Raw genomic sequence first — 20,633 nt, forward strand, 5'->3', positions numbered from 1 at the left:
TTTGTCAGGGCTCTGATGAAAATGGCTCTTTCACACCCTTGACCGGGTTCAAAACTGTGAAGGCCTGTGTTCCTGGGGTTAGCGGTCCTATTCTATTCCCTTGCCACCTCTTCTTCTGTCCACTCTTCTAGCTGCTCAGTGCCATGGTGGCAAAGCTGGGGAACCGCGAGGACCCGCTCCCTCAGGACTCCTTTGAAGGTGTGGACGAGGACGAGTGGGTGAGTAGATGAGGGCCCTGGCATCCCCTCCGTCCCTCCCTCACCCTGCAGCCTGCGACACCCCCCTTCTCAGACCTCTCAACTCCCTCCGACTTGGTTTATCTCCCCAGGACTAGACTGCCCACCAGCCACCTCTGGCCTCACCTGCTGCCGCCACCTCCCAGAACCACCTGATGTGCCCGCTGCGCACCTCCGGTCTCCCCCTCAAACTGGAAGATGCCTCGTGGCCCTGGCACACCTCCTCCCCAAAGCCCTGACTTCCTTTGGGCCTTGGGCACTTCCAAGGCCTCTAGGTCCCGCTGCAACTCCCATGGATTGTCTGCACCTCTGCTTTCCCTGGGACTGGCTGCTTCTCCTCAGCTGCCTGCTAGCATGTGGAGCCAGGGGCATGGGAGCGCGGTGGGCTGGGAGTGCTGAGGGGTTAGTAGACGTCCCTGGGCTGGTCCCAACCTGGGCTGGCTTTGCCCAGCACCTTAACTTATCACGGGCAACATCCCATCTTGCCTGCTGCCCCCACTTCCAGGTAAGAGCCTTGGGGGCTGGCCCCCTGCCAGGCCGTTTGGCACAGCACCAGCCTCACGGGCCAGGGACCAGTTGCCCTCCTCCCCAGGTTTGAAACCAGGAGAAGGGGGACATCACAGAGCTGATGGCCCAGTTAAGGGCGGGGTGTGAGCCCCTCAGGGACTGGCCTGAATATACCCTGGATGTTTTCAGCAATTAAACTTTTCTGAGCTGGCTACCTCTTGTGCTGCTGTGGTCTCTTGCTGACTGCGAGAGTTCGGGGACAGGAGTATGGGTGAAGGCGGTTTGGCCCTGGGTTCCCCCTTGTTCCAGGCCTCACTTTGCTCCTCAGGCCTTTTCAGCTGCTATGAGTTGGTTCATTCATCCAACACATAGATATCCAACAGTGGTCTGGATGGTAGATACGGTAAGGGACAGAAGAGACCAGGCCTCTCAAGGCACTTGTCATTGTCCTCCTGTGCAGGGGAGCCAGACTGTGTGCAAGTAAGAAAACTGTGAAGAGAGACATAAAGAAGACAAATTAGGGGCACCTGGCTGGTGTAGTTGGTAAAGTGTGCGACTCTTAACCTCGGGGTTGCGTGTTTGAGCCCCATGTTGCACATAGAGATTACTTAACCACAAATATATACATAAGGAAGACAAATTATGTGAAACAGAGCAGCAGAGATACAGACGAAGCAGGGTGTTCAGTCTGAGAGGTGACCTTTATGCTGAGAGCTGAGACCTGAAGGTCAGTGAGCCACAGAACCATGAGAATGTTTCAGACGAAAGTCAGGTGGCCACAGCACTGAGGGAAGAAAGAATTTGAAGAGTTGGAGGAAAGGAAAGGGCAGTGGTCCGGGACATAGCACAAGGCAGTCTGACTTAACGTTCATTGAACAACCATGTGTTGGATACCTTCCATGTGCCAGCCACCCTTCTGGGTGCTGAAGTTCAAGAGTGGGGAAAAGAGAAAAGTCCTGCCCACCAGGGATCCACATTCTAGTTGCGGGAACAAGTTATAAACAATAAACATAAAGTACATGAATTATGCCTGGGTGGCTCAATCGGTTAACCGGCTGACTTCAGCTCAGGTTGTGATCTCACAGTTGCTGAGTTCAAGCCTCAAGGCCAGCTCTGTGCTGCCAGCTCAGAGCCTGAAGCCTGCTTGGGATTCTGTGTCTCCCTCTCTGCCCCTCTCCCACTCCTGTTCTGTCTCTCTCTCTCTCTCTCTCAAAATAAAAAAAAAAAAAAAAAAATTTTTTTTAAGATGATTAAGAACTTCCGGGAAAAAAAATAGAGGGGACCAAGAATGGTAGTTTAAGTCAGACACAAAAAGCCACATATAGTTGGATTCTCTTTCCAGGAGATGTTCAGAACAGACAAATCCATAGGGACGGAACAAAGATTAGCGGTGGCCAGGCGCAGGGGGATGGGGCAGGGGCATTGGTTGCTAATGCGCAGGAATTTTTTTGAGGGGTTGATGAAAATGTTGTGGTGTCCTTGTGGTGATGGTTGCACAACTCTGTGACTATACTAAAAAGCACGGAATTGTGCACTTTAAATTTTTTTTTTCAACGTTTATTTATTTTTGGGACAGAGAGAGACAGAGCATGAACGGGGGAGGGGCAGAGAGAGAGGGAGACACAGAATCGGAAACAGGCTCCAGGCTCTGAGCCATCAGCCCAGAGCCCGACGCGGGGCTCGAACTCACGGACCGCGAGATCGTGACCTGGCTGAAGTCGGACGCTTAACCGACTGCGCCACCCAGGCGCCCCGGAATTGTGCACTTTAAAATAGTGAATTGGATGGTGTGTGGATTTTATTTCAATAAAGCTGTTACTATAAAACAATGCAGGACAAGGTTCAGCGTTGGTAGGGGATCGGGGTGGGCCTTGTTGAGAAGATGACACTTGAGCAAGAACTTGAAGGAGGGGGCAGTGAGAGGTCCTTCCCAGAGTAGAGGGACCCTAGCATGAAACTTATTTTGAAGTTTCCTGTTTTCTTATGTATTTGTGAGACTTTGGCATCCTACTCTTTATGTTCGTGGGGTGTCGTATGTTTATTGCATATCTTTTAGTACCAAATATTTTGGCAAAATCAAGGGAAGAAATTGCTCCGCATTTGACAGATGTATTTATTCTGTGGCATCTGGCACAGCGGGTAAGGGCGAAGGGCCGGGGCGAGGGCCAGGGTGAGTCCTGGGACCGCCCATCGCCCGCCCATCGTCCGTCCCCGGTAGTCTTGCGAACCGGAGCCCGGGGCCGACTCCGCCTCTGGTTCCGCCTACGGATTACGTCAAGGCACACCCCGCCTTCCGGAGGGAACAGTACGCATGCTTTATGCGGCGTCACGCACGCGCTCTCTCCCTTGACCTCTGACCCGCCGGCCGCCCTTGAGCTGGGGGCCGCGGGGCCAGGAAGCAGCGGCTCACGACCCCGAGGCAGAGCGGCCACCATGGTGAGGCCCGAGATGGGCGCTGCCCGGGGGCGGGGGGGCCGTTTCGGAGCCGGGTCAGGGGCGGCGAGCTGCGGCCGGGCTGCGGGAGCCGCGCGCCGCCTCGTGCCGGACGGGAAGCGGGGTCCGGGGGCGTCGTACCGGGAGGACCGCTACGGGCGCTGGCGGCCTCGGGGCGACGGAGAGTCGTTTGGCCGGAAAGCAGGGAGGGCCTGGCCTGCCGCAGAATGCCCAGCAAGTGCGGTCGTGGGCTCCAGCCCTTGAGCGCACAGTCCCAGCGGGAGGCTAGGGCCGACCCGCGAGCCCCTGCTTGGCCCCGCAGGTAGTTGGTGGTGTCGCCCTATTATCGTTCCCCTTTCGCAGCTGACCAAACGCTCTCCGAGACTTTGCCAAGGAAGTGGCAGAGCTAGGGCTTGAACCAGGCCCCTCGACACCGAAAACTGAGCGTTTCTGCGGTACCATTGGCGCTTGGAGCCAATCCACAGACCTGGGCCACACTGGCTGCGACGGGTGCACCTGAAGACCCTATAAAAATGCATGGTCCTGAGCTCTGCCCTCGGAGGTTCTGTCAGTTCCCCAAGGGATTGAGGCAGTCAGTTTGGGGAACCATTTCTTACTATTAAGGATAAGGAAGCGGCTTGCAAGTGCCAGGCCCTGAGCTGAGGCCTTACGTGGGTTCTCTCGTGTAATGCTTATGAAGTTCGTACTGTCATTGTCCGCATTTCACAGCTAAGGAACCTGAATTTCAGAGTTAGATTCCTCTAGGGTCATTCATGCAGCAGTGTCTGGTTTTGAGCCCGGTTACTGCCATTTTTTGAGGACCCACAACGAACGGTTCAACTGGGTCCTTCTCATTTGTGCATGTAACTTTGAGCCACCCTCAAGAGTAAAGTAAAAGATTGCTCTGGGGGAGTTTGTATCCTAAAGGAGGAATCAGGCAGGTCTGTGAACTAGAATAGCATATTAGTAGGAAAAGATGGTGCTGTTGGAGGATAGACATGGTAGGAGCCTGGGAAGGTTTCACTTGGGGGGATGGGGGTAAGGTGTTTAGTGTTTTATTTATTTTGAGAGAGAGGAGACAGAGCATATGAGTGGGGCGGGGGGGGGTGTGCAGAGAATCTCAGGCAGGCTCCACACTGCCAACACAAAGCCCCACATGGGGCTCGAACCCACGAACCATGAGATCATGACCTGAGCCAGAGTCAAGAGCCAGACGCTTAACCAGCTGAGCCACCCAGCACCCCAGGCTGTGTTAAGTTTTGCAGGATGTTGGGTTTTGACTATCACGGTAATAGGATATTCAAAGTTAATGGCTCTCTTTTTTGGGGAGGGGTGGTGAAAATGTTCTGGAACTAGTAGTAGTCATCCATGCATTTCAGTGTATTTACAGAGCTACACGAATACTCTAAAAAGCACTGAACACTTGACAAGAGTGATTTGTATGGTGTGTGAATTGCGAGCTGCAGACATTGGGGTAAAGAAGTCAGAGAGCTTGATCTCGAAGTAGGTGCGGAGAGAGGTGAGGGGAGAGAAGACCAGAGAAGTTGTCTGTAGGCAAAGCTGAGAAGGCCTGACTGAAAAGTGGACTGAATTTGCCGGCAGTGGCAATGGCAGGATTGTGTGTGTCTTGGGGGATAGCTGAAGCCCTCCAGCAGAGGGAGTGGTAGGCGTTTGGAAACCCCGTCTGGGGGCATGGCATTGTTGCCGACGGTGACCTGTTTAAGTGTCACGTTGATTCACATACCAGTGGGCTGCTGTGCCGGCCATAGGCGGGGACCCCAGGCGTAGATGTTCCTGACTGCCCTCCTGCTTAGTTGTGATGCCAGCAGCTGTTTGCAGGGGCTCTGGGTGAACAGAGCCCCCCTCCTATCTCAGTGGATCCTTGAGAAGGGAGTGAGTCTCAGTGATAGTCTCTGCCCGCCAGCCCAAGAACCTGGAACTGGGCTTTGAAGGGAACATTGCACATCGGTCTGTCTGAAAGCCAGGTCCCTTCTTGATGCACTTAACATGAGATAAGCTACATTCCCGAGTGTCCCCAGATGCTTTCCTGTGGCCTTCTGCCCCACCTGCAGAGCTTTGGTCCTTCACTGGGCTGTGTTCCTCAGATGAGAAAATGTATGTGTCCTCCACAGTGGGTTCCAGGCTTGGCGACCTGTGGCTCTGATCTCTGCTGCTTACCCTGAAGTTTGGCCTCAGCCGGATGCCATGGCAGCTGGTTGTTCTGGCCCAGGGTCTTCGGGCCCAAGTGTCAGTGAGTGGACTCTGGGATGTTTTAGGACTTTCTAGAAGAAACCTCACCCAGTGGCAGTCTTCTCCACCTCTTGTAGCTGGCAGAACTGTGAGCACATCTGACCCACAGCTGGCACTGGGTACTGAATAGGTGGATGAGAAACTTGGCTGTACTGCCTGGTCTCTAGACCACTGAGCACCAAGCAGGGTCTGGTCCAGAAGCAAGGTAGCTGCTGGGCTGCTGTGAACCTGCCACTGACTGTCCGCTTGGTTTTATGTGGATTGCCTCCTGAGGACCTTGCAGCCCCCCTATAAGGAAGGTATTGTTCTCCCCATTTTGCAGATAAGAGAATTGAGGTTCAGAGAGGTTGAGTAATTGGCCCAGGACCACAACAGCTAGCAAGAAGACAAGCTGGGAGCCAGACTAGAGCTGCAAAGCAGCCCTCTCCCTCTTCTTCCATGCTGCTTTCCAGCTCCTTAGGAGTGTAGGCTGGCTTTTTGCAGCCTTTTCCTGTGAGGAATTAGTGGATCTATCAAATGAGTTGCCTTTTTGGGAAAAGCTTTGTTACTCCATAATGTCTGACCATTGTCAGGTTTTGTGAAACCGTGTATAATAAATGAAAACCAACATTTATTGAGTACTTATTGTATCAACAGGCTCCGTGCCAGGCAATTTACAAGCATTATCTCATTAAATCCCTGTGACAGCCCTATTGTGTCCCCGTTTTACAGGTGAGAAAACTGAGGCTAAGGGGACCTGAGAACACGTTAGGAGCACACAGCTGGGATTTGTACACGGGTGATCCCAAAGCTTGCCTGTATGAGCGCACATCATCCCCTGGAGATGCCCCCCACACGAACCTTGGTAGCCTCAGTGGACCAACCAGGCAGCTCCCTTGGTCAGTCAGGGTACCCTCTGAAATTAGAGGCTTTCCCCACCTTTTCTGCAGCCATGGAGCTCTGGCAGCAGGAACGACAGGGACACCATGCCACTGTGGTTTGAAGCCTGCAGGGGTGGTTAGGGGGGCTGCCCAGTTACACTCTGAGTTTCTAAGATTCGTTATTGAGCAACAGCCACCATCCCAGGCAGAGAAGTAAGTTGAAGGGCAGTGATGGGTGGAGCAGTGGCCTTGCCCCTAGGCGTGTGGCAGCAGGTGAAGGTGTGGTCTGAGGCCGAAGGGTGTGTAAGCCGTCACCTACTGGCCTGTCAGCCTCACTGTACCTCAGACAGGGCCAGCCGTCTATCTGGGAACCTCCAGTCCCACTTGGGAAGGGCTTTGGGCCTGGACGGAGAAGTTGGGAGGCTTCCCTCCCTCCAGTGCACACAGTACTGGTCTTGACTCCTCCTTGCATGCAGCCCCGCCCCTCCCTTTGATCCCTGGACAGAGCCTTCACTGAGCTTTGCTTTCTGGTGCGAAATAACAGGGCTTATGAAATTTCCATTTACGTGTGAAATCCAAACCCACTTCCATTTTTTAATTCCTGCTAATGTCCCAGAACCAACATCCCGCCCTGCCCTTAAGGGCAAGTCCACTGGAAGCCACACAAAGCCAATTCTGGAATCCAGATTCCCCTGGCATCTCACAAGCCCCTCTTTGGCCTCTGGGTTGAGTCCTTGATCCTTGTCAGGCTGCTGAGTTGCCCTCCCTGCAGGATCCTCTGTGAGGTGGGCAGCCTGAGGATGCCATGGCTGAGAGTACCAATGTCAGGGTTTCCTGGCCACGTTCCCCTTGAGTACTAGCCGTGTCCTTGGGCTCGTCATTAAACCCTGCTGTGCCTTGGTGGCTTGAGGTCTTGGGTTAAATGGCACAGTGCCTGGCACCCAGGCTCAGTTGATACCTGATGACTGCTAGAACATCTAACTACCGACAAGTGCAAGAAAGAGTAAGGGAAACCACGGGCATGTGCCCCCTGAGCAGTGTCGGCCTGCAGTGAGCCCTGTCTGGGCCCTCTGCCCGCCCTCGTTTGTACCATCGCACACACCGGTCATTTCCGGTGTGCTGTCTGTATCGTCTTTTCTCCATAAGGGCTGTACGTTTTCCCATCCCGGCCACCTTCTTAGTCTTCTCTCCAACGACCTTACAAGTCCCCTATGCTCTTGGCTGCTCCCGGGACGGCCTTTACACTTTTCTCCTGGTGGGCTCGCCCTGGTTCCTCTGCCTAGAAAGCCCCAGTATTCCCATTGTGATCCTCCCTGCCCTCGAAATCCAGCGCAGTAGAAATCTCATCTTTTTCCAATGTCTCCGTCTCATTCCTGAGGTTTCCTTCCATTGCCTTTCTATACTTCTGGTCATGCTTAATGAGGCTCTGTGTGCCCCTGTGGTGTGTTGAATCACGCGGTCTGGGAGTAGAAAACCACCATGCTGTGCCCTGTAGAGGCTCCCCCTGCCAGGCCAGGCCAGGCCAGGCCAGACGGTGTACGGGAGCTCTGAGGGCACCGCAGGGTTCCGTGTGTCCTTGTGCTAAGCAGAGCTTAGCCGACTGTGCTGGTGTTTGAACCAGTGGAGGAACCGGTGACCAGTCCTGTTTTCCCTCACCAGTTAGTTGTCTTAAATGCTTTCCTAGTGGGCTTTTTGCTGCTGAAAGGTGGAGCCTCTTTTTCTCTTTTGTTGTGTTGATTGCAACCTTCGTGAATAGTCTTGGGAGAATTGGGGTGGCTCCAGACTCCCTGAGTTTCCTGCTGGTAGAACAAAGGTTGGGACCTCCAGTCTCAGAAGCACTCACTGGGTGAGTTAGTGGCAGTGGCTGGTCTGGGACCAGCCCCTGGTTCTGGCTCCAGGCCATAGTGTTGCTTTGGAAGCTTCTGTGCCCTGCAGCCCCTTTGTTTTAGCTGTTCTGTCCTCGGGTCTGAAGGCCAAGGGAGGGTCCCACTTGCCTCTGGGAACACCAGAGCCTCAGGTCCACCCCAGCCAGCTCTCCAAAGAGCATCTGAAGCCACCCAAAGCAGAAGCCTTTTATCAAGGTAATTTGGATTAAGTTGCCTGAGGCTGCTGCCCTGGACTTCATTACCTCAGATCTCCAGAAGCCTTGCCACTCAGCAGCCATTTGCAGGGTCCCATCTCTGGAAAATGCAACCTGCTAACCAGGTACCTGCTTTGCCCACAGGCCAAATACCTGGCCCAGATCATTGTGATGGGGGTGCAGGTGGTGGGCAGGGCCTTTGCCCGAGCCCTGCGGCAGGAGTTTGCAGGTAAGTTTGAGCCCCAGTCTTCCCCCTGGGCTGGGAGCTCCTGCCCAGGTGAGATTTTCCTCTTGTGTATGGCCCCTCACCATGGGTCCGTTGTGATTCAAGGACCCTCTTCTGGCCGAGGTTCTGGCAGTCTGGGGCATTTCTAGGGGGTGGGGGTGGGGTGGGGGTATTCTTGGACTTCCCGACATTCTCCTGAAAGGGAAAGCTGGTTGACATGAACATTAAGGCAGGAATGGGCACACTGGTTCACCTGACCACCTGTTTTTATAAGTAAAGTTTTATTGGAACACAGCCGTACCCTCTGGCTACTTTCAAGATTCGAGCAGTTGCAAACCCAGATTTTAATTGGTGCGCAGAGCCTAAAATATTTATTCTTCGATCCTTTAAGAAAAAGTTTAGTGGACCCTGATTCTAGGGTCATTGAAAGGGAAGAGGTCACCTGAGCCACCTGCTTTGCTGGCCTAGGTAACTGATGGGCAGCCAAGTCTCAACTGAGCTATTCCTGCCTCGTCATACCTGTGCGGCTTCACTCTGCTTCCCACTGTAGCCTAAAGCTCCCTAACTTGCTGTGCACTGGGGATGACAGGGCAGGGGAGAGGAGAGGAATAGAACCATCTTGTGGTTTAGGTTGGGGACCAGACCCTGCCCCTGTCCTTCAGTGGAGTAAATCTGTCCTCACTTCACCGTCCCCCACCGCCCACCCCCCCAAAAAAGCCACTCCTGGAGAAGAGATGTACCCTGTCCCTTGTGTGTGTCTTCTCCCGTGCCACCTGGCAGGCTGAGCTGCCCACTCGGAAGGCCCAAGGGGAACCTCTGGGCTGCTGAGGGCTGAGCACTCACCCATGTGTCTACATAGCCAGCCGGGCAGCAGCTGACGCTCGGGGACGTGCTGGACACCAGTCTGCAGCTGCCTCCAACCTGTCCGGCCTCAGCCTCCAGGAGGCACAGCAGATTCTCAATGTCTCCAAGCTGAGCCCCGAGGAGATCCAGAAGGTGAGGCCACTAGGCTGGCTCTGAGACAGGTCTTGCCTCAGAAGACCAGGAAGGGGGGGATCGGGCGGGAGGAGTCAGGCTACAAGGGTCTTCCAGAGTGAATGTGGCCTGGTAGAAAGGAGCAGGTGCTCGGACCCCTGAGTTACGGCAGCCGCTGTCACTCATTTGTTTTTAGGCCCAAAGCAGGCAGTGGCAGGGACAGAGCAGTTGTTGGTGGTAGACAAGCCCCTTCCCTCTGTGGGCACCTGTCCACCTCTCTGTCCCCCAGCAGTCACATGGGCATGTGGGGCGGCAGGGTTGAACCCTTTGGCTTTCCTTCTTTGTCATTTCCTAGCTCCCCCTGCCTCTGTAACCCAGAGCCTGCACACCCTCTCACCGTCTCCCCTCCCCTGCAGAACTACGAACACCTATTCAAGGTGAACGACAAATCCGTCGGTGGCTCCTTCTACCTGCAGTCCAAGGTGAGTGCTCTTTGAAGCTGGGAGGGGACAAGTCCAGGGCCCTTCTCACTGGGGGGGGGGGTCCCTCATTCCCAGGCCCTTCAGAGCTTGGCAGGCAGGCAGGTGTGCCGGGCGGTCCCTGGTGTCCCAGCCTCAAGGAGGCCCCCCCTAGGCTGCCACTCCCTCTGGCTGCCTCAGCTCCCTGGGGCCCAGCCAGTTGGGCTGAAATGTCTGGGCCCTGTGTCACTCTGACAGTGGCCCTCCCAGCAGCCATGGCTGTGAGAGAACAGGACCACTGGCTGGTGAAGAGCAGGGTATGCCCGGGCCCTGTCCCCCTGGGAATGCTGGGCACCCGTAAAGGAGGCACTTGTGTTTCCCAGGCTGTTGGCTCAGACATGCCCAGGGCTCTGCAGGGACTCGAAGCTGGAAGGACTGCAAAGGGCAGAGGCCCATCCCACTCACTGCCCTGCCTGATTCTAACTCCCTTCCAGGTGGTCCGAGCCAGGGAGCGCCTGCAGGAGGAGCTCAGAATCCAGGCTCAGGAGGACAGAGAGAAGGAGCGGATGCCCAAAACGTGACCACTTAGCCCCTCCTGCACCCTGCCCACCACCTCTAATTTATAGCTCGGTAATAAATGTCTTTTCTGCATTTCTCAGTGCACACATCCACATTCCAGAAGGCAGACTGCTCTTCCTGCCAGCAGGAAGGGGGGAAGCCAGTAGTACCGCATCCCTGTTAACATGACTTTGACACCCCACAGGGCTGGGGTGGGTGAGGTTGGCAAGAAGCCAGCCCAGCCCTGCCCTGCCTGCTGAGCTGTCACAAACTGGACAGGGCCACTCCTGCCCTCACAGCTCCAGTGCCAGGCCCCTCCTGCGATGAGCATCCCCGCCCTCAGGCCTGCCCTTGCCCTTCCCACCGGGTCCAGAGCCCCAGGCCCACGGCTCAGTCACAGGCAACCTCTCCCTGAGCTGGGTTTGACTCTAGCATCTCTGGAATCTGGGTGGAATGCTCCAGTACAGGGAGAGAGAGAAGCCTTTGCCAGACTCTCAATGGACGAGTTGTGTCTTCCCAGAACTAAGGCTCTTATCAGGGTCACAGCAGGTGGTGGTAGGACCAGGTCCTGCGTCATCTAGAATCTTCCATCTCTGCTCCCTCAGCACCTGCCCCCTCTGGCCGCTCCCTCCCTGAGGCACCCACAGGGTGGGAAGGAAGTCCCAGAACAGTGCTTCTGGGTGCTGCGTTCTGGGGGTGGGTGACCCAAACCAGGCACAGGATGGTTCCCAAGCAGGGTGGCACGGCCAAAACAGAAACTGTCTTTGCAGCTCAATTTTATTGTTTCTTTATAAACTTCCTCTCACATGGAGGAATATATTGTTATAGTCATTAGCTTATCTCTTTTTTTTTTTTAAACTCTATGCTAACAGCAATGGAGCCAAGAGGAGGAAAAACATAAGCTACGATAGAAAGGCACTTAGAACCTGTTAAAATACTGATATCCTGGAATGTGCAACAACAAACCCACAACAACAACACGTACACCAGCCCTTTCGAGCCTGGTCTATCACCGAGTCACATGCTGAGCTAATGTCACCTTCCAGTGCCCTGTTCCTCTGCTCCCTGGGCTTGAGTCTCAAACCCCTCACCCCCAACTGGGGATTTAAGGCCTGGGTCCTGGGTGGGGCCCGAAAGAAAGGAGACCAGCTCCCTCCTGCTTTGCTCACAGCCCCTTCAAGGGGCAGAGCCAGCACTGCGAGGCCCTGTCAGGGCAGGCCGGGTCAGGGTGACCCCTCTAGAACAGAAGGGCAGTCCAGGAAAGGGTGGGGTCTGCAGGCTTGCCAACCACCCCGCTGCTGGCCTGCAGCTCCCAGTCCTACAGCAGGGGAATGGAGTGCTTGGTCATGTGGCCAAGGACCGGGCAGGCCTTGGAGCCAGAAGGCCTGGCTGCCAGGCCAGCACCTCCCAGGTGGCACCAGGCCACCTCCAGGGAGGAACAGCAGGGGCTCAGGGTGGGGAAAGCATATGTGCTGCGGCCCCAAGGCCTGCTAGGGTCAGGCTGTGGGCTGTAGGGCATACGGAGCACCAGCATCCTTAGCTTATTCTGGCCCATGCCAGTGAAAGTGGGGGGCAGGGGGGTACCTCTAGGAGAGGCTCAGTTGGGAGGAGCCGAAGCCAAAGGAAACAATCATGTTTTAAATCCAGGCACCTTCCTCCAGCTTCCCCTCCCCAGGCACAGAGTTGGGGCCCTCCCATGGCCATCCCGGTTCGCTTTACCACCCCCAAGCCCGGGGCTTTCTGTCCATGGCCTCTGGAAAGGTCCCATGCCCAGCACTGGCCTGGAGCCCTACCCCTCCTGTGTGCTGGCTGTGACTTGGCACCCCCAGAATTGGGGCTGTGTCCTAGCCTGGGGTTGTCCCCAGCCAGCCTCCCATCTCCTGACACCCTGCAAGCTTCCATGGTCCCTTGTGTGGAGTGGCACTGCCCTGGGCCAATCCTGGTCCCACTTGCCCCCTGAGCCAAGCAAGGGCCCACGGTCCTGGCATCTCTCTTCCTCGCTTAGGGCTTTGCTCCCCACATCCCCAGGACTCCCTGAAAGGAGAGGGAGAAGGCCCAGTAGTGAAGGGGCAGGTGAGTGGTCAATGGGCCCCTCACTTTGGAGAGTGTCCAGCCTGGACAAGGGGCTGACCCTCCATGCTGGCTCTTTCCGGACAGGCTAGTGGTGAGGGGCAGCTGGCAGAGCGGGCCTCCCTCTCGGAGTTTGGAGGCGCCTTGTCATAGGGATAAGGTGGCTTTTTCCTGTGGCTTTGCCTGCGTCTGTCTTGCTCTCCCTCTGGAGGGTGGGCCAGAGGGAAAGGGGTCCAAGAAGCCCCCAGAGCAGGGGCCCAGAGAGCCTAGGCAGGACGGGAACATGGCTGGCAGGTGGTCATGGCGGGGAGGGGGCAGGTGACCTACCCAGGCTGGTGACTGGATGAGGGAGGATGGTGGAGGGCCAGGGCATCTGAGGACTAGGTGAAGGAGAGGGCAGGGGGTAGGCTGGAGGTGAGCGAGGCCTCAGCACCCAGGAGCACAGCTCTCCCTGGCTAGCAGGACCAGCTTCCCCTCCGGAGCCTGGGACACCACCAGTGACCTTCTAGCACCATCCTTGCTGCCCAGCTTGTCTGGGGCTGGGTCTGCCTGGGGGACACAGCCAACCAGGCCCCAGGGGCAGGAGGACATTATTGCTATTTCGCAGAAGAGTTTCCGTTCGTCGGGGGCAGGGGGCCGGGAGCTCCTAGCTGGGCCGCAGGTAGCTGTCCACCAGGCGGGTTCAGTTCACCACAGCTGGCTTGAGCAGCACGGAGCCTGGAGGGATGACCACCCAGCCCGGAGCGAGTGCCTCTGGGCTGCTGGCCGCCGAGCTGACGCCCGTGGACAGGTCCAGCACGGTGCCCGGCAGCAGGGGGAGTCCGTCAGGGCTTGGCCGGGAGCGGCTGTTCTCAGTCCTCTCGAGGGGTGTCTTGCGGCCCTCCACACCCAGAGACCTGGCTGGCACTGCCACGCGCCCCTTCTCCCCCTCGGCCTTGCCGCCAGCGGAGCCAGCGAGGAGGGAGACCACAGGCAGGCCCAGTCCACCAGCCCCAAAGGGTGAGGGCAGCAGCGGGTTCTTGGCCAGATTGAGGGGCAAGACGGGGCCCGGCAGCCCGGGGCCCATGCCCCCTGCACCCCCACCGCCCCCGCTATTGCCACACGCCAGGGCGCTGAGGTCAAGGGGGCCGGGGGCCAGGGGCAGGGGCAGGCCAGGCAGGCCGGGGCCTCCAAAAAGGGCAGCAGGGTTGGGGATGATGATCTGGGCTCCGCTGACATAGGGGCCGCCATCGGGGGTGGGCAGCGGTGGCTTGGGGGGCGGGCGCAGTTGCAGGAGCTCTTGCTGCTCATGAGACACGAAGTGGCCGTGGGCCTTGATGTGCTTGCGCAGCGAGCTGGGGTCCGTGTAGCGCTTGTGGCAGCCGGGCATCTTGCAGTAGTAGGGCTTGTCCACGTAGTGGGTGCGCGTATGCTTGAAGCGGTCGCTCGAGTTGGAGTAGCGCTTGTTGCAGCCCTCGTAGGGACACACGTAGGGCTTCTCACCTGCAGGGCAGTGCCGGCGTGAGGGGCCTCTCCCCAGCCCAGCCTCCGCACTCCCCCCCGCTCCCCCCGGCCCCAGAGAGCTCCCGGAGAGTGGGGACTCTCTGACGTGGGCGGTGGCGTCCCTGGCACCTGGCACGAGATCTCTTCCCAGCTGGGGGCAGCAGGGCACAGGCGCTGAGCAGCCGGCCTGGTCCCTGGTCACACCCCAGCCCTGCCTGTGGCCTGGTGGCGTGCCCTCGGCCTCGGTCCCGTGCTTCAAATTGTGGGTGACAGCGACCACCTCCACCGGCAGGACCACACATTTGCTTCCACACTTCCAGGAAGACCCTGCTGGGACGTGGCCCACCGTGAGCGCTGCAGGAAAGCTCGCCGGGCTGTGTTCCGGCTCTGGCTCCGGAAAATGCCTCCACATTTACTAAACGTTGGTCGGGGAGCCACTTCTAGGCTCTGAGCCTTTGCAGTGTGGCCGGCCCCAACCAAGCTGTGCTGTGAGCATAAAACACACGGGGTTGGGGGGGAGGGAATACACACCAGATTGTGATTCCACAGACTTCGTGCAAAATCTAATGTCTCATTGACAGTCTTTTAATATATCGGGTTTGAGAAAATACATCATTGCAATTCATTTCTTTCCTTTGTACCTTGTGTAATGCGGCAATGAGGATGGGTTTTTTTGGTGGTTGGGAAATTTAAAGTCAGGTATGTGGGCGTGTCACCAGGCTGGCCCCACCGTGTGCTTGGGCAGAGCCAGGAGGAGGCACACGCCGCCTCACAAGGCCTCACAAACAACGGTGCTGAGTGCCTCTGAGTGCGGCGCCTGGAGATGTGTCTGTGCCCCAAGGGCGGATGCAGAGGGGACCCGCGGGAGAGGCTTCGCCCAGAAGTGGCACTCGCAAAGCGACAACTGCACAGTGAGATGCGTCCCTCACCCCTTGACTGCCCCGGGGCCAGCCCTCCAGCCCAGCCACTCACCCGTGTGCGACCGGTTGTGGATCTTCAGGTTCTCCAGGCGCGAGAAGCTCTTGCTGCAGGTGGGGCAGCGGTGTGGCTTCTCGTTGGTGTGCGTGCGGATGTGGATGAGCATCTTGTACCTGCTCCAGGGAGGTCACGGTGCGGGGGGGGGGGGAACCTCGACTCAGTTCGCGGGACTCCGGAGCCCCTCTCCCCCGGCCCCCCTCTCGCCCTCCCTCACCTGGCGTTGAAGCCGCGGCCGTGGCGGGCACAGCCCTCCCAGTGACAGCAGTACCCTGCGTCCTTCTCGGGCTTGACGTGGTAGTCGTTGACGTGATCCACCAGGTCCTGCAGGAGCTCGAAGAGCTGGTTACACTGCGGGGCCGGGGAAGGTTCTGAGTCTACGCGGGGCTGTGCACACTGACCCCGGTCTTCCCGGCCACCCCCCCACTCACCTTGGCCCAGCGACACACCAGCTGCTTGGGCAGGGGTAGCTCTGGTGAGAGGCACTTGTCCTTGGGGGCGGTGAGGAAGGAGGAAGCAGGCAGGTGCAGGGCCCCCCCGGAGCCCAGAGGCAGGAAGAACTGGAACGAACTGGGGACGCCATCCAGATAGCGCAGCGGCTGGAAGTCCTAGGGGGAGAGGGGAGGGACAGAGCTGGTCAGTGCACCCTGCTGGGCCAGCAGGTCCCCACCACCCCTGTCTCCTGTGGCGGGTTGTGTCCCCCATGAGGACATGTCCCAGTCCCAACCCCCTGTACCTTGGGTGTGACCTTAGTTGGAAATAGGGTCTTTGCAGATGCAGTCAAGGTCATACTGGATTGGGGGGCACTAAATCCAGTGACTGATGTCTTCATAAGAGAAAGGGGGATTTGAACACAGAGACACAACAGAGGGAAGAAGGCAAGGTGACACCAGAGGCAGAGATTGGAGTGACACAGCTACAAGGCAGGGAACGCCGGGAGCCAAGAGAAGCTGGAAAGAAGCGAGGAAGGATTCTTGCCAGAGCCTTGGGAGAGAGCACAGCCCTGTCGAGATCTCGATTTCAGGCTTTAGTTTCCACAACTGTGACAGAATAATACATTTACGTTGTTCTAAACCACCCAGTTTGTGGTCCCTTCCAGGAAACCAATACACCTCTTTCCAGAGCCCTTATGCCCTCCTCACCGGGGCGGTGGGCACTGCAGGCAGGTCCCCATTGCCCTGGCGCTCAGGGGACAGCGAGCTGCTGCCATTGGGGGAATCCAGCCCAGATGGCGGTGACAAGCTGAGGTCCACCAGAGGGGCAGCCGAAAAGCGTCCCTCTACCTTCTCGGGGAACTTGGGGTTCAGCAGGAAGCCTAAGAGAGAAACACTGTTCAGAGGTGCTGGGGCTGAGGGTCCTGTGAGTCTCCCGCCACGACCCTGGAAGCAGATGCCACCCTCACACCCCTGGACCACCCTGGGACCCCACGCATCTAGCAGCAGGCTGCACACCTGACCAATGTGGCCCGCATCACCATGAGAGTTCAGACATCAGTCAAGATAAAGAGTGGAAAGTACCCATTGAACAGGAACTTGAGGCCAGACCCCTGGCTTCCTGTCATACTGGTAGGTAGGGACCTTTCGGACTTTTCCTGGGCCCCTTCCTGATTCACTGCTCCCTTCTGGAACACCAGGCGTTGGGGCCAGGATGCCTCCAGAGCCTTACAGCTCACATGTGTAGGTCAGGTTTTCAGGGTTCAGTGGAGGCAGAGTGGGAGTCCTGAGCCCCAAGCACCCCCTGAGAAGATCTTGCTGGGTTCGGTCCCCAATCTCTACTGACCTGACCTCAGAGCCCAGGAGTTGGGTCACAGGGCCTTGTCACTACTTGTGAATCCCCTGCCCCCTGCCCCCCCCCCCCCTTACCGGCCCCTCTGTGTCCTCCCGGAGGCCTAGTTTGAATCCTGGCTCTGCTGTGCCAGCTTCATGAACTGGGCAGGTCATTTGCCTCCCCCTGGGGACAATGTCACTTCCAGAGACAAACTGCTAAGGATAAATGGACAGAGCTCTAGGCTGAAAGCTGCTAGGGGCTGTGGACATCCTGGTGGACACACCCTAGATATTCTTCCCACTGCCACGGCTTCACTGGGACCCGAGACCTCCCTGCCTACCAGGGGTGCTGTACCTGAGGGCGGGGAGCCTGGAGAGCCTGGGGTGGGGCTGTCGTCCACCAGGCCGAGCTCCCTGTGCAGAGCTCGGTGCCGGACTGCACTCAGCGCCCTCTCACGCTTTTCTCTCGCCGCCCGGAGCTTGGTGATGCTCAGCTTCAGGTCGAGCGGCTCGTCCAAGGAGTGCATGGTGATGGGGGGCTGGGTAGGAGGTGGCTGCAGGCAGCGGGGGGATCCCAAGCTGGTTTTCAGGCAGGAACCTGGGAGAGGACAGGAGCTGTGTTGTGAGACTGTGACCTCAGGCTTCTCCTCGGGCTGCACCCGTTGAAGCCCACAGGGGACGGAGCATGGATGTCCCGCAGTGTGAAGGCCATCTCCCTGGGAAGGGAGGCCCTCTGAGTGGCTCTGGTCCAGGGGGCAGGAGGAGAGCCAACCACCTACGGACAGCTTCCATGTCCGCTGCCCTCAGGTCTTTTCTGGAGGCAAAGCTCAGAGAGTCCATTCAGCCATGAAACTGAGTTTTAGAGACACTGCCTCAGGTCACAGAGCTAGAAAGTGGCAGAACTACCAGGTTCCAGGCCAGATCTCCCTGGAAATGGCCAGCCATGTCCCAAAGGTTATTTCTGACCGAGGGAAAAGTGCTCGGGATCACATGCCCGGTTTGAGCCTGAAGACCCAGAACCAGACCAGAAGAGCAACAAGTATCTTCCAAGGCAGCCGGGAGTGGTCCCTTAGCTACCAGTTGCCAAGGGCTCACTGTGCTGGGCCCAGGCAGCTGTGACCACCTGCAAGGGAAGAGGGCTGAGAGTGTGTCTTGGGCAAGCTGCAAAACCTGGCCCAAAGGATGGGGGTGCAAACAGGTGGCCTTGCCTCCCAGGTGAGGTCCAGAGAGGTGCCCATGGGCCTGGGACCCAGAGAGCTCTGGACCGCCACCAGGGGGCAGCTGGGGACTGTGATCCAGGCAGGGTAGCCAGGGACAGGGTTTGGAGGGAAGTGGACCTGCGCTGGTGATTAATAATAACCATATATATATATATATATATATATATATATATATACACACACACATATACACACACACACACACTTTTTCAGTGGCGATATTCTTTTATTGTAAGTTCTCATGCTGTTATTTTCACTACTTCCTTACAAATTCTCAATGGTGTCATTTTCTTCACATACAAATGACAGGAGAGCAAGATCAACTCTCTATTCCAAACTCAACCTTTTTCCAGGGGCAACCTTTCGCATGTGGTCAAAAGTGTTTCCTTGCATTTGTTCATTGAGAGGATCACACCCTGAAAATCTATCTGCTGAACAAGCTAACACTGTGAGACACTCTACATCATTCACCAAATCCACGTTTGCATAATTCAACACAGGACATCCCTGTAACCACCACATGGTAAATGACCGTATATTTCAGTGTCTGTCAGTCTCTGCCTGGGAACCGGAGTGGCCCACACATGTGCAGACCTGCTTGATGCAGCAGGAAGGAGGAGGGCTGCCCCCACGTCCCCACTCATCCTTTTTCCAGGCCAGGCACCTCAGCAACTTAAAACAGTTTTCTCTGTCTTCATGTGTCTGCACTGACATGCTCCACGTCTGCCAAGACCCTCCAAACACACAGGGAACAAGGCAGCCCCCTCCCTCGATTAGGACCCTCTGCTTCTAGGACATCCCAAGACCCCACCAGCACATGGCTGATAGCAGAGCTCACGGAAGGGCAGCTGCACTTGGTGGTGGGGCCCCATCTGTGACTTGACTTGTCCCAGTTAAACTGCATCAGGTGGGAGCAGTCAGATCTGTCTGGATTTGCCCCCCAGGCCATGTAGGGCCAGGGACTCCCAGTGATGCAAGCAGGGCTGGCATCAGGCTGCCACCCTGTCCTTTAGGAGTCCCAGACCCAAAGTGGGCAGGTGGGTGAGTGACAGTGATGGATGGATCTGGGCCCCTTCCACTCTCCCTCTGGCTGGACAGGGAGCTGCCCTCTGCCTGACCCCCCTCCCCCAGTTATGTCTGTCTGTGTGTCTGCCTGTCCCTCCACCTGTTTATTTTTAGACACAGGCCCAGTCCAACCTCCCTGAAGCTCCTCTGTGCTGGGAGCCTGGAAGGGAGGAAGGAAGTAAATATTTATGCTGATTAAGAATTCAGGAGCCAGGAAGGGCTGGTGGCCTGGTCCTTCAGCTGGCCTAGGGCCACAGGCCTCCCCACAGCCTCTGTCTCCATCCCCCACCACCAACTGGACCTTCTGGAGAAGGGGACCATGAGGGCAGGATGGTTTGGAAACTGGGAACTCAAACTGACACTTCCACTGGTAACCCTGCCCAGGTAACATCCTTTGGCATCTGCCCTACTGGCTTCTGCCCCAGGCCAGAAGGGGTCCAGGGAGGGGCCCTAACCTGTGGGTCGGTCACCTTGTTCTGAAGACCTGCGGGAGTCACTGCCTCAACCTAGAACTGGGGAGGGCCCTTAGAGGAGCCTGTTTCCCACAGCCGGGCAAGCACAGCACCCAAGGTGGGAGTGGGGACTCCAGCAGCCCCCTTAATCAGCAGGCTCAGTCCCCAGAGAACCACCTCCTGCGTGCACGCGCGCGCGCGCGCGCGCACACACACACACACACACACACACACACACACACAACTTCCTGCCACTGGGTTCTGCCCCCGGAGGCAGGGGTTCATCTGGATGGAAGCCAGAACCCAGCCCAGAAGCCCAGCCCCCCACTCCTGGGGAAGGAGCGAAAAGCCACCCCACAAGCCCACACTTCCCAGCACACCCAGCCTCAGGCTGGCCCCACCCAGAATTTTCCTCCGAAAGGTGGTCCCACACCAAGGGGAAGACCCCCATGACCGGTCTTCCGTCCTGACCTTAATCAGCCTCAAGGTGTCCCCTGCCACTTCCCACCCCCAGCTTGCAGGGGCCATTTCTGAACTGGGGCTCTGCTCTTTGTTCCGGGGATGCGTGGAGTGGGGAAGGTGAGAGCCAGGGTGGCACGCTCCCGGGATTCTGAGGCGGTCGGCATGGCCTGGAACCCTGGGGGCTGGCGCCGTGATCACCTCCGGAGGCCAGCCACGCCAGCACCCGATTCGACGCTCTGGACAACCAGGTGGGCTGGGGAAGCGGGCCCCCGACCCGTTTCCCAGAGGCGGCCAGGGACGCTCCGAGGGGTGACGTGCCCGGCTCGGAGGGAGCAGGCGAGTTTCGGAACCAGTGGCGGAGCCCGGAGCCCGCAACAGCGGGGCAGCGACGCGGCGTCCGGGCTGCCGGGAGCGGGCGGGCGGGCAGAGAGGCGGCGCCGAGGTGGTCGCGCTGCCGGGCGCCGCGCCGCTGCTCCAGCTGCGCAAGGAACTAATTAGAGCCCAGGGAGCTGGAGGAAGCGGGCTGGCCCACGGGTTCCGAAACTCGCCTGCTCCCTC

General features: G+C 57.5%; 3 protein-coding genes and 1 long non-coding RNA gene across 12 annotated transcripts in view; 3 read left to right on the forward strand and 1 right to left on the reverse strand.

Moving 5' to 3' along the window:
- Positions 1–957, forward strand: part of CORO7 (coronin 7) — a 57,521-nt gene extending 56,564 nt beyond the window's left edge. For both annotated transcript variants that reach the window (XM_040459154.1, XM_040459155.1), the window contains 2 exons: positions 132–218; positions 329–957. In XM_040459154.1, coding sequence (XP_040315088.1) covers positions 132–218; positions 329–334 — 93 coding nt within the window. In that variant the 3' untranslated portion in view covers positions 335–957. The remainder of the gene's footprint in view (positions 1–131; positions 219–328) is intronic.
- Positions 958–3,036: 2,079 nt separating this feature from the next.
- PAM16 (presequence translocase associated motor 16) lies at positions 3,037–12,200 on the forward strand. Of its 3 annotated transcripts, XM_040459166.1 has the most exons (6): positions 3,037–3,179; positions 8,511–8,595; positions 9,452–9,588; positions 9,984–10,049; positions 10,520–10,655; positions 11,456–12,200. In XM_040459166.1, the coding sequence occupies exons 1-5, from the start codon at positions 3,177–3,179 to the stop codon at positions 10,604–10,606; spliced, it is 378 nt and encodes a 125-aa protein (XP_040315100.1). In that variant the 5' UTR covers positions 3,037–3,176; the 3' UTR covers positions 10,607–10,655; positions 11,456–12,200. The 3 variants fall into 3 exon arrangements, with proteins under 3 accessions (XP_040315100.1, XP_040315099.1, XP_040315101.1); XM_040459165.1 differs by lacking the exon at positions 11,456–12,200 and having other exon boundaries at positions 3,038–3,179; positions 10,520–10,676; XM_040459167.1 differs by lacking the exons at positions 3,037–3,179; positions 11,456–12,200 and adding an exon at positions 5,309–5,427 and having other exon boundaries at positions 10,520–10,676.
- GLIS2 (GLIS family zinc finger 2) lies at positions 11,343–17,584 on the reverse strand. 6 transcript variants are annotated; one of them, XM_040459164.1, is made up of 7 exons: positions 17,232–17,584; positions 16,253–16,425; positions 15,542–15,718; positions 15,328–15,461; positions 15,108–15,229; positions 14,265–14,465; positions 11,343–14,135 (listed from the first exon to the last, which is right to left on the reverse strand). In XM_040459164.1, the coding sequence occupies exons 1-7, from the start codon at positions 17,401–17,403 to the stop codon at positions 13,336–13,338; spliced, it is 1,779 nt and encodes a 592-aa protein (XP_040315098.1). In that variant the 5' UTR covers positions 17,404–17,584; the 3' UTR covers positions 11,343–13,335. The 6 variants fall into 6 exon arrangements, with proteins under 6 accessions (XP_040315098.1, XP_040315094.1, XP_040315093.1 ...); XM_040459160.1 differs by having other exon boundaries at positions 14,265–14,462; positions 17,232–17,502; XM_040459159.1 differs by having other exon boundaries at positions 15,108–15,226; positions 17,232–17,501.
- A 2,626-nt stretch (positions 17,585–20,210) lies between these two features.
- LOC121019595 (uncharacterized) overlaps positions 20,211–20,633 on the forward strand; it is a 5,837-nt gene continuing 5,414 nt past the window's right edge. The window contains exon 1 of the long non-coding RNA XR_005785697.1: positions 20,211–20,323. This is a non-coding gene — a long non-coding RNA (uncharacterized LOC121019595). The remainder of the gene's footprint in view (positions 20,324–20,633) is intronic.

Source organism: Herpailurus yagouaroundi, unplaced genomic scaffold (genome assembly GCF_014898765.1).
Source record: "Herpailurus yagouaroundi ecotype Mexico unplaced genomic scaffold, PumYag 222, whole genome shotgun sequence".
Taxonomy (NCBI): domain Eukaryota; kingdom Metazoa; phylum Chordata; class Mammalia; order Carnivora; family Felidae; genus Herpailurus; species Herpailurus yagouaroundi.